Source organism: Acartia tonsa, chromosome 5 (genome assembly GCF_053477335.1).
Source record: "Acartia tonsa isolate MP-2025a chromosome 5, ASM5347733v1, whole genome shotgun sequence".
NCBI lineage: Eukaryota > Metazoa > Arthropoda > Copepoda > Calanoida > Acartiidae > Acartia > Acartia tonsa.
Window position 1 is genome coordinate 36380937 of NC_137264.1, and position 13376 is coordinate 36394312.

General features: G+C 31.6%; 1 protein-coding gene across 5 annotated transcripts in view; it reads right to left on the bottom strand.

Annotated features, from left to right (window-relative positions):
- Nucleotides 1–2408: 2408 nt before the first annotated feature.
- The window catches only part of LOC145319405 (uncharacterized), a 55238-nt gene continuing 44270 nt past the window's right edge, over nt 2409–13376 (bottom strand). For all 5 annotated transcript variants that reach the window (XM_080161527.1, XM_080161528.1, XM_080161529.1 and 2 more), the window contains 6 exons: nt 10556–10665; nt 10131–10218; nt 5288–5501; nt 4008–4089; nt 3553–3669; nt 2409–3169 (listed from right to left, as the gene is read on the bottom strand). In XM_080161527.1, coding sequence (XP_080017653.1) covers nt 3032–3169; nt 3553–3669; nt 4008–4089; nt 5288–5501; nt 10131–10218; nt 10556–10665 — 749 coding nt within the window. In that variant the 3' untranslated portion in view covers nt 2409–3031. The remainder of the gene's footprint in view (nt 3170–3552; nt 3670–4007; nt 4090–5287; nt 5502–10130; nt 10219–10555; nt 10666–13376) is intronic.

Here is a 13376-nt window from a genome sequence, read left to right on the forward strand (position 1 = left end):
TAAATTTGCGTTTAAAAAGAGTTAAAAAATATTTTTGGGGGGAGGGGGGTAAAGAAACCCTCTCCAAAAATGGTTTAAAACCTTCCCAGGACCTTCACAATAAAGGAGGACAATATCGGTTTAGCAGTTAGCGAGATCCTTCAGGACAGACAAAAAACGCTTACTACTTTATATAATAGGATAAAAATAGTTGGAAAAAATCGACATAATTGAAATGAACGTACTGACTTTCTGGTGATAATTATAGAGTATTTATACTTCCTAAAGAGCTATCAGTTACGTGCAGAAGTCCTGACTCTAAACATAGAAATACTTCGCTATTTATAAGTTTAGGAAAGCATTACTATAAATTATAAAAAAGCTTCGCTTTAAAAATTAGAAATTATTATAATTGAAGTAATTTAAATGATGACCTCTTGAAAATACAAAACCTTGTAAAAATTAAAATTAATGATGTTAATTTATACATCAAATTGAATTTTTCTTCATTGATAGTTTGCGAAATAACTAGGGAAGGTCAAGCAGATTGTGATATGTCTTGATTATTAACAATGTGGGTTTTATATTATCCTTATTATCCGTCCGTCTGTCCCTTAACATCTCGGTAACCACTGAACCGATCAGATTCTACTCTTCAGGGAATATACCTACTGGTCCTGTGGTGGTTTTAGGCTATTTTCCTGGGGCGTGGGACACCCCCAACCCCCCCCAAAAAAATTTTTTTTTTTTTTAATTTCCCCCATTTTTTTTAATGCATTTGATGCCCGCCATTTTTTTTTGATTATTTAAAATAGTGGTGGAGTGGGGGATCTCCAGGTAATAAAAGATGTAATTATACCTCTTGGGGCAGAGCCCCTAGAGGCTAGGGGCGAAGCCGCTATCCTATTATATAAAGTAGTAAGCGTTTTTTGTCTGTCCTGAAGGATCTCGCTAACCGCTGAACCAATATTGTTTTTCTTTACAGTATACTGCAGTAAAGCTTCTTAAAGGTCCTTAAACTATTTTTGGGGAGGGTGTCTTCACCCCCTCCCCCCCAAAATATTTTTTTACTCTTTTGAAACTCAAATTTAAAATGGGATGAGGTCGACTTTTCCCCCCTCCTACTTCGGGGCGTAGCCGCTAGTAATATATAAAATAACAGGATATTTCTTTGTGTCTGTTCGTAATAAAGGATCTCGCTAACAAATTGGCCGATATGGTTTTCCTCTACAATGTAGCTTCTCATAGGTCCTTGGAAGGTTTACACCTATTTTAATGGAGGTTACCACCACCATTCAAAGATTAATCGCCGCCATTAGAAAAATAAACCCCCACCAAATAAATGTTAAACTTTATCATACGAGAAATCACGATAAGGCTCTTCCAAACTTCCCCCTTAAAATTAAAATTAGCAAGACCTGCCTTGCTCCCTTTTTTAACCCTTGAGGTTTACAACCCCTAGCAAAACCCTATACAAGACTCTGGTGGTCAATTAGACATAATTTTAAGGAAACCGCAGCTCTAATCATTTGTGAATTGTTGTATATAAAGGTTTTGTGATTTTTTTAAGTTTCATATAATTTTTTTTAAAATATGTTTTCTTGGTTAAGTTAACTATGTTTTTTTAATTTTGTATTAAATTAAGTTTAATAATACGCATCTTTCAAAAGCGTGAAAATGTGCGTATTTAAAGGCTATTAAACTTAACCAAACCTCACATTAGTCCTTTTTGTGGTTAAACATTTTTTAGCTAATTGTGTATGAAGCGCAGCAACAACAAGATCTTTATCAGAACGTCAACGAAAATAAATTGTGAAATAACTGGCTCTCAACAACTGTGCACCCGCTGTCGTGTCAGATTCCGGAAAATAAACCTTATAAAATTTTCAAAGTCTAAACCTGACCCAAATATCATAATATGGCAATTCCTCTTTCGGAAAAAAAATGTCAAAGCATCCAAACGGGTTTAAATTTGAGGCTTAGTCGACTGCATTTTTTAGTCTACTATTTTTGAACCGTCACAATGAGACTTACCAATATACCCTTAGCTTTTGTTGGCTAGATTATTTTATAAAATTTAATGTCGTCGTTTATCTTAAATATAAGTTTTTTGTAAGTAAATGTTATTGAAGTGTTTTTATTTGCGACTAGATATTTAATTTAGTTTGTAAATTTCTTTTAAATTAGTTTTTTATATATTTTAGAAACTGGAAACAGGTTAGGTTGGAGAAATCCATTAGGACATGTGGTCTCATGGTTAAATATCCATTCAGGGGTAAGAACCCAATCATTTTTTTGAATATAATTTCATACGCAAATTAAGATTAATATACAAATTAAGATTAAGTTCATGTGTAAATTTTGTGTTAAGGGATTATTATTTTTTTGAGCTATTTCAAAAATATTTTATAAAACTAAGAAACACAATATTCGTTTTTTTATTTATCTATTCTATTGCCCAGATACGATTGTCGTCTATAAAAATACATACAAAGAATAACATAAATATAACTAATTAATACTTTATATTAACAATATATATAACAATACATAAGATATAATAATCACAAGAGGAAAGTTTTTATATTGCACTTTTTCCTTTTTTTAGTTCTAATATTAAACTAACTTTTCATAAAACAGCAAAAAAGTGTTGTTTCTGAATAAAGAAGTTGTTTTATTTATTGCACAATAAATTTGGTATTAATATTTGTGTGAGATTCATTACACTAACTAATTTTTATTTTTTATAATTATCAGGGAAGCACTGTAAAGTCTACAAAAATTAGAATGGAAGAAAGTAAAATTAGATCAAAAGAACTAATCTACATGGTTTAAATAATGGAAGAATTATTTTATGTGCGCGTTTTTCTAGTTGGTGGATTTTTGCAATATTATTTTGCGCATTTATCGAGTAGATACTCGAACAACCTACTGTGTTTTGGGAATGTTATTATTATTTTTGATGAAAAAACTAGTCATAAATATTGAAAGTCAATGTTACACATTCTATCCCAAAACACAGTAATCTACTCTTGTACCTAATCTACTTGTTTTAGTAATCAGTATCCTCCTCAACGAGGTCGTAGTCGTACTGTTCAGCGCCGTCGCTCTTGTCCAGGCTCTGCACAAACTCTGGGTTGACCATGATACGGCGCTTCTTGCTGGCAGACAAGTTTTCTCTCATCTTATCCTATAATAAAATAATTAAAAGTTGGGTACTTTTCTTCAAAGTGCCAATAAAGCACTGAAATCCACCGGCTTATTTTTGAAATAAATTTAAAATAAGAGTTTTTTCATTTGCCTATAGCCCTGAGTGACTTCCCAGTACCAAATAAAACCTAAAGTAATAAACAAACAACCAGCTCGACTAGAAACTTTTAAGTAAACTGCTTAAAGATTCATATATGCTTTCAAAAATTATCTCATCGACAACCAGCTGACAATATACATGAATAAAAAGAATATTAAACCGTAATGTAAATAAGAAACGGAGTATTTTTTAGATAAAACTTTTACCACCCACCCCTCTTGGACGTTCTTTTGCATATAGGTATACATGTGACGTATCTGTACCTGTACTTGTTGAAACTCAGGATCCTGCGGGTCCAAGCTGTCAGATACCTCTCTGTTCAAGATCTCATAGGCCATGCACTCCTCGTGTGTGTTCATACATCTCTTTACATCTCTTGCCTGTAAATTAATTAAAATTTTATTTAAACCAAGGACGTTTTTAAACACTAAAGGATAATTCCGAAAGAATTATATATTTATATATCTCCTTAACCTACTCTTTCTATGTTTTTTTAAATATCCTTTCTCGCAGTAATCTATTTTCTTATCTGCAGGGATCTTTAGGGATAAATTAATGTTCCTACTCAATTATGATAGAGAAAATTATACCTTCTTCATTTGAAAAGTTTATGGTTGAAAGTTCTGAACACCACTTGTTAGAACTGAACCAAAGTACCAAAAATTTATAAGCCTTTCTGTCTTATCTATTTTTAATTATATTATGATTAATATCCTACCTCTGGGATAGCCATAACTCCGCTCCAGATATTGTTCAAACCCCCGTGGAAAGCCATCTTGAACATCGTCTTCTTGGCCAGTCTAAATAGTATTTTCATAAATTATTTATTTGCCGTTTTCAAGATCTTTTTGAACAAAAACATTAAGTACATTTGTATATTGATATAAGAATCACTCTAAACACTAAATGACTTTTTTGTTTGAATATTTGTTAATGTGCGGGTAACTAGCTTATACAAACAACAAACTTTATTCGGAAAAATGGTTCCACGACAAACGTAAGAGTCCCAAACGTCAGAGTGGAAAAACATCAGAGTGGACAAACGCAAGAGTCCCAAACGTCAGAGTGGGACAAACGTCAGAGTGGGACAAACGTCAGAGTGGACAAACGCAGGATTTTTGGGACAAACGTCAGAGTGGACATTTTATAAGTAAAACGTATGAGTCTCGATTTTATAATCATTACCATATAAAACAACAGTATCACGAATCTAAATAAATATAAATTTGAGAAAAAAAATTAAATGTAAATTTAAAACTATCTTATTGGTTATGCCTAACATTGTTTTGCGCCCCCCCCCCCCCCCCCCCCAAACATAACAATGACTCTGGACAAGCACAATATTTTCTTTATAATTAGGTTAGGTTAGGTTATAGGCTAGGGGGCCGAGCGCCCGCGGCTAGGCAGGCTAGGGGGCCGAGCGCTGCGGCTAGGTAGGCCAGGGTGCTGAGTGCTGCAGCCAGAGTCATTTTCTTTATGATTAGGTTAGGTTAGGTTATAGGCTAGGGGGCCGAGCGCCCGCGGCTAGGCAGGCTAGGGGGCCGAGCGCTGCGGCTAGGTAGGCCAGGGTGCTGAGTGCTGCAGCCAGAGTCATTTTCTTTATGATTAGGTTAGGTTAGGTTATAGGCTAGGGGGCCGAGCGCCCGCGGCTAGGCAGGCTAGGGGGCCGATTTTTTGTCATATAATTAAAATAGCATAGACTCTGATGTTTTACTTAAGCAATGTCCACTCTGACGTTTGTCCACTCCGACGTTTGTCCCACTCTGACGTTTGTCCACTCTGACGTTTGGGACTCTTGCGTTTGTCCACTCTGACGTTTGGGACTCTTACGTTTGGGGTAGGACCGGAAAAATCACGAAACTTAAACGTTGTTTTCAACTGTCGTTAGAGAGCAACACTTAGTAGAATTGACGATTTTTTTCTGCCCCCATAATCTCATTTTAGATTTATTTGGCATGATGGTTATAGATTATTCCTGGCAGGTAACATAAAACTTACCCCATCAAACCATCAGGATTATCCATATAGTGCAAAGATCCCTCGACAACCTTCGACAAACATCTCCACATGTCGACACGGCACTTCTCCTCTCCCTTTATCAACTCCATGGGAATTTCTTCGTCGTAGATTTCCTCGTCCACAGTGTTATCATCCACGTCACGCTTCTTGCGACTAGTGGCGTCCTTGTCCGATTCTTCAGTTGTTGTTTTGTCTAAAGAAAGAAAAAGAATAAGCTTTTAATAATAATTGATGTAAAGGTTGTCTTTTCTCCTTTTCAATTTTAAAACACGAACAAGACATTATACAATTGAATCTTATACCAAAAAGAACTTAAATAAACTAATGAAAAATGCATATTATTCAAAAATAGCTTTTCTATAGTTAAGAAGTGATCTTTAAGGACTTTCTGTAATGATAATATACTTTTAAAAACCCTAAATAGTCCTTGATTTGATTTTAATTGATTTGAAATTTTATTAATATTTGTTGTCTATTCTATTTTCTTTAAATGAAATCTTGAATTTGTACAATAATTTGAAATAAGCCATTAATAAGTAATTATTTCAAGTACAGATTGTATAGAGCTGAAACCTAAAGTATGTAATAATAATATGATTATAGCCTAAAGCAGAGAAATACTCTAGTAAATATTCTAGTAAATAATTGGGCGATAACTTGTGTATATCAAATCCAACTTTCTCTTTTAATATAATTCATATATTATAGATAGAATAAGTTAGTTAGTAGCGAAGCTTCTCTATCATATAAATTTTGTCTGACAGCTAAAAACCAATATAATTAATTTACTGGAACCGTCGTTCTGTCGGTCAAGCTCCAAAAGACATAATTGTATTGAAAATAAGGTTGACAACATGCATAAGTAGCGAGGCATAAAAATCATGGATGGACAAAATGAGTTGAGATCAGAGGTGGATTCTTAAAAAACTTTTGCCCCACTAAAATCAGTGGGGGAAACTAAAATTTTAGAGGGGATAATTTTGCCTAAAATTTTACTGGGGCAATCTGATTTCAGTGGGGCAAAAGTTTTTTAAGAATTCACCTCAGATGTTAAGCACAAAGGGAGGGAAAAAAAGAAAAAGAACACGGTATAAAAAGAAAATCACGAAACCTTTTGTTCTTTATTGTGACAGACAGACTAACAGACTAAGTAAATCATGTACTTGATGCTCATTGGTAAAAAAAATGCTCAAAGATTTCTTCATCATTGAAATTATGTACTTTTGTACCGAAATACAAAAAATGAATTAAAGAAATAGAAAGTGTTAAGCAAACATTTTCACCCCCAAAAAAATAAGTAATCGTGCGTTCTTTTTGAAACGGGTTTAAACAAAACGGTAAATTTTTCTCCCCATCATAAATACGTAAGTCTGGGCAACCAACTGACTGACCCACATTTTATTACACATAGGCAGACTTTTACACACACACACGCCCCATACACACACACACACACATTCTTTATACATAGGCGTTACTATTACGGTAAATCCTAAAGAAAGTATATGAGATATGAGTCTAAGATAAGGTTCGGCTTTTTTCAGGGTCTTGGGTTGAAAGCAGGGCGCCTGGTCTGAAACTTTTAGTTTTCTTTCCCAATATTTAGAGATAAGTCGATTAATAGAGAGAGATAGGTAGACAGAGAGAGATAGAGGTATAGATATATAGATGGATAGAGAGGGAGATATTTTATGTTATTAATGAGTTATAATTTTAATTGCTTTAAGATTAATGTATTTGATAAAATAACCAATGATAGAATCAAAGATTGATCTAAATTGTTATCAAATTGTATTTCCAGTAGCGAAGCTTTTCATCAATTCCAAATACTTTTTTGTCAGTCAGAAACCTATAGTTGGAAATGAAAAGATTCAAGTAATGAAATTTTCTCTGCAGATATTGAATATAGATTATAAAATATAAATGTATAAAATTTATTCTCATGACCAAAGATCATTCATTCTACAACTAAATTTGTCCGTCTGTCCGTCCATTTCGCTTCTGAATCATCTGTAAAAAAATGATATTTTCATTCGGCTGTTATTAAAGATATTTGCCTGAAATTTCTTTGTGGGAATTAAAATCATTAAAAAAAGAAGCTAAAATCTCTACAAAAATAATATTAATATATGATTTTCATTTTTTTAAAGAAGGATTTAATAAAATTGATTAGAGAAATAAAATCAAAAAGAAATGATATTAAAAAAAAATATTTTTAGCTCTGTTTTTAGAGTTATAAAATTGGGTTGCCGAAAAAAATGTTGCTACCTCAACCCCACTCCAATGATAGAAGCAATGAATTTTAGATTAACAACCTGATGACTTGGTTGTTATTGAGCTGACAAATCCCTGCAGGGTTACAACTGAATGACAGATGACTGCTGGTCATGAAAATTCCATAGAAACAGGGAACGTTAAATGACCGTATGAAAGTTTTCTATTAAATCTAGAATTATTGTGGCTATTAATGAATTTAACATTAAAAAAAAGTTTCCGTTGTTAACAAACTATCAATATAACGCCATTCTAATGACAGTATGGCAGTCTTATAAAATAATGTAATTGTTCTACAAAACTAATATAAATTATAAGAATCGAAATGGGCGATTATTAAAGAACTGGCCTACTAAATACTTTTCATCTATCCCTCTATACCTGCAAATTATCTAAGATTTTGGTATTATTCAGGGTATGAGGGTACATTAGGCTGTAAATTATTATAGGTCCCAAAGTTTTAAATCACGCTCTCCCATTTTATGACATAAAACTTAAATGGTTTAAACTTTTTGTACAATACTACTTTGCAAATGGATAATTTTGTTCCTCATCATTGGGGATGTACATTAACTTATCATCCATCGTCTTATCCTCTGAGATCCCAGGGTATTATTATTATTAGATGCTGATGAAGAGAGAAAGTGAAAGTGGATTTTCAAATTGCAAAAGATGTTCCATCACTTCCGCATTTTATTATGACTGCAATTGTTTAATATGCAGAAAGAAACAATAGCATTTAAATAAGGTAGGGGTGTTTACTTATGGTAATGACACAAAAGAGGAAAGTGCTGTTGTAATAATGTGCGTTTTTTATATGATAATGTTTTTAATTTACGGAAATGATCGCATATTAGAATTATATTATAATCTAGTGAAGTAGCAATGTATATAGATTACTAGAATATATGTATTTACGGGGAAATTTTGTCGTCAATTTTGGTTGCTAATATAGACTTCATTTATTGGTCAGTTCGCAGGATGGGAGGGGATGGGGTTAAGTGGGTGGATGGGAATTATCATTTTTTTAGCCAGCTGGAAGTATCACTTTATTTGAGTTCATGAAAATCTGATGCAACATCTAAGTATTTATATGTTACTGTACTCTTCAGCAGATTTGAAAAATTAAGAAATTAAAAAAAAAAACAATGAGAAAGAACACGATGCGAATGAAAAATTAACCTATTGTTTTCAACTCATGTGTAATTAATATTTCAATGTAATCTTAGCTCATTCATCATTTGTATTTTGCCATCTTGAAAAGAGAAATTGGCCTCAGGCTTTTGCAAATGTCATAAATAATTTCTTACCAAAACAAACACAATGAGACAATGATAACAATATTAAAGTATGAGCAAAACTAATATATAGATACTCCTAGAACATTACATCAATGTAAAATCCATGCCCATGGAGATCTATTTGAAAGAATTTGCAAGGCAAGGCAAATTTATAACGATCTAATACAATAAATTGTAATACTGTAATATTTTGAACATATTGCCAAGTAATATCTGAGGTATTGTGTAGTTTAAAAGCAATGAACAAATTATATATAAATATAAAGAACGTTTAAAATTAGAAAGTTTACCATATAATTACATCTCTGAATGGCAAGTTAATTAAACATTTTGTCATCGGCTACTTTGCCAAAAATAAAACACAAACAAACCAACCAAATTCATTGTTAGCAAAATAGCAAAATAATTGATCAACCAAACAATTTACTTTTAATAATGCAAGGAGCAATATAATGAATAGAAAAGTTAGGCTATAATCTATCAAAAATTTTCACACTGTATAATCCTTGATCGAACATTTTTCATAAGTAATCGAAATAACTGCGCTTAATACTTATGGCTATAATTGTTCTTGACTGTATTGTATTAACATATGTATGTTTATATTATTAAAATCTGGAAGGATTTCTCTTTTAAAACAATGATAAAATGTATAGTTATGTCCATAAGTAGCGAAGCAAATGCAAGCTTTTTAAAACAGAGGGGAACCTTAAAGATCTCTACTGTGCAGTAAGAGTAAAGAAAATAATTTGATTTTGTTTTAAAAGTTGTCATATGAAGATTAGATGAATATTAAAGTAAACAAGCAAGATTTTTTTTTAATTGTATGTATTGTTGATAAATCATTGTATATGACATTTGTACTTCACTTTACAAATCTGGCTATTAATGACGTTCTTGAAATGACCATCGGACAATTAATTAAAGAGGAGCAGCGCAACAAAAAAATCAATGAAATTTTAATTTCATCTTTTTTTTGCTTTCTTTTATGATTGACAACAGAAAATTTAAGTTGTTTTAATGTCATTTTTTCCCCGTAATTTAATATAATTATATTTATGATTTTTATATGAGAAGAAAAGTCAGAAAAATATTTAGATTTTTATGTGTGTTCTTAATTTAGATAACTGTTAATATGATTGTTTAATTTTGTATTTAAAGAGCAAGTAAAAAAATTTTCAAGATTAAAAAAAACTAAGAGGATAATTTATATCGCCCAAAAATGTACTAATAAAATAAAAACTTACTTTTCATAGCAGCACTCAAGCCCCACTTTTCATCGAGAAGAGGTGGTTCCAAACCGTCCATATCACTTTCATGCAAAGCATTGTCAACCTATTCAAATTATTATAGATTAGCTACACTACTAAATTTTTAAAAATTATACATATATAGATGGATCGTTTAAATTCGAAGGTAAATGGAGGACATTGCTGCTCTACTTTCGAAATGTACCAACGTCCAACGTCCAAGAGGGGGTTGAAGGAGTTTCCCCCCCCCCCCCACACTTTAAAACCCGTCATATTACATCCCTCAAAATTTTAGAAATACTTAAGATTACCCCCTCAGACATTTTTGCTTATTGAAACCAAAGTTCCCTTGCCAAAAACGACATACAATCGAAAAGACTTACAGGTAAGCTTTTCTGCAAAAAAGATTGTAACAAACTAACCTCGCCATATTCTCCAACAAATTGGTTATAGATCCTAGAAATCCAGCTGTCATCAGAGGTGTCCTTGCCATCAGCTATCCGGTCAATCTTCTCCTCAAACTCCTCCAAACCTGAACACAACATACCAACAGATTAATACATGATCAATAGGGTAGCTGCGCTACTAACAAATATCTTTAGATAATAAAATATCCTAGATAATATTTTATTTTAAAGGGAAAAAAACATTTAATGTAAAAACAATCATAAGCTTTAAAAATTTGTTCAATTTTAGATTAAATACTTGTGTAAAATAAGATTTATAGCTTTAGGTTTTAAGTACTTGTAATATCACAAAAATGTTGCATCAAAACAGAAAAAAAATCTTTCAATTATTGTGTGAACTATAACCCAAGTATTTTTTTATAAGATTTAAATTGCTGTCAATTTTAAAATAACTTTAAAATTTATAAAACTAAAACACTCTTGAGAAATAATATTTTTTTAAACATATAACACACAAACACTTGTATGAAAGTGAGCTAAATTTATGGCCCTACAATCCCAGCTATCAGAATCCCCAAGAGACATGGGCCAGTGGGCAAGGACGATTCTTTTGTCAAAACAATGAAAAAAACTCGGGGATTTTTAATTATTTTTTTGCAACTTGCGCTTTTTAGTAAATCATGTTCTCATTAATTGTTTAGATCTAAAAAAAAACGTCCGTCCGTCACTTCGGTCGTTGTATGTTAAGTAAAATGACTGTGTTTTCTTAACATATTGAATAGATGTCTAAACAATTGTTATCTTCTAATCAGAAGCGCTCTTAACTTATCATTGTTTCACTATGTATGAACATAATCAATATTATCCTTGTTGTTAACCTTATGTTAATGAAAAAGCTCTACTCAGTATCTAAATGTGGTAAAAGTAAACCTTATCTTGACGATTCTTTCATTCAATCATACGTCAGAATATAATATAATAGTATAATATCATATAATATGTACTATATAATAGTTAAGTACCTGAAGAAAAAACATAAAATCTTTTTTTTTAAGGATTGTACAAGAACTTTTATTTTCCGATGGATAAACTGGTTTTATATCATAAAGAAAAAAAAGATAAAAATGTATGGTTTATAGAAATTGGACACAAAAAACTGGTCATATTCGTATCCGTAGTCAATCGAAACAATACTAGAAATGTACAAGATTTTCTATTAAATTCAATATGCATATTAATACATTTTTTACTATATCAAAAAAAAAGCTAATATAAAAATACAATGACATAATATCCACCAAATACAATAATGTTATAATATTCATACATTTTTTAGATAAAATATTATTTGATATTTAATAGTAAATATATTTAATAAAAAATACCATTATATAAATATATGTAATAATGTTTAATATGAAATAAATAAAAATCCTTTTGAATGATGATTTTGAGTAAAATAATCCCACACCATTTAGAGCCGGATTCGTTTGATACAGAAATAATATAAATGGCTTATTGGTAATGGTTTTATGGTTTCAGATATTTTTTTCTTTTACTTTTTATAACAAGAATAATTTTTTCCATTTGATGTAAATAAACTTTTCTACTATGCAGGTTAACAATAACCAATCATAGCAGAAAAAAAGAAATACCTAAATTTTATTCTAGGAATGTTTTATATTCTTACCATGTATTATATCCTCAAAAAAGAAATTGGACCGTCTACCGCCGCCAGCAGCCGTTTCAAAATCTTTGATTGCCCGATACAAAATAAACGTAAGAAATGCACCGGCGGTAAAAACATAAATGGCCGACTGGTGGCTGATTAGTCCACCGCCGCCATAACCACAATCATCGCCGTACCAATCGTCCCGGTCCGCGGCATAGCCGGAAGCCGCCAAGTTGCCGTAGCGTTCAGGCATTGTGCCGTCCACATAGTCGTACACATTTTTGTACGGTTTTATTGGCGGGAAATTGGGCGGCTGATGGTTAGAGTTGCGGTTCCAGTATTCTGGGCCGTATTTGTTGTAGTAATAGTTGTAATAATCACTACAATTTTAAGACAATTTTAAAATTTAATATCATAAAAACTATATTTTCTAATGCAGAAAACGCAATGGTCAAGTATAAAAAATTTTTAATAAGATTTAATACTAAAATATTGTCTGTCCTATGCGAAGTTCTCAATTTATCCTCTTTTTCCCCATTACTATTCGAGTTAGGCGTGGCAGTCATTCTAATCGAACTCAATTGGATATAAGCACTCTATAATGTATACGTCTATTGGGTATATCTTCTTTCTGATTGAAATGTGTAACAGTAAAAGAGCTTTTACAATAAGAGATGGACAGAAAGAATGGTGCCTTAAAATTATAAAAAAAAATGTGCATAAAAGTTTGCAAAATGAAGTATACTAAATGTATGTAATGTAAAATGATTAAAATATTTATTAGATAGATTGTTTCCAGCTTGTTTGCTATTGCTAATATTTGGCTAGTCTCAAATTTTGACATTTTGTAACCCCACCTTTACATGTAGCTTTGTAATAGAATAGGCTATATAAGTAGGTTCCATTACCATTAAATGAAAAAGGTACTTTACTAAGAAATTGACTTTACTCTTTCTCTATTACAATCATTTGAGAAGGAGAAAGGATAATTTTCAAACAAAACAATCTTAAAATCAAAAGATTTAAATCAATAGTATGAAAAATAAATTAAATAAATTAGGTAATGACTGACATTTTTTCAGTCTAAGAGTAAACTAGCTTTAGTTAACAGTATTTAGTTGTATTATAAAATAGGCGTCTGAATTTTCGAAGATTCCCTTTAAC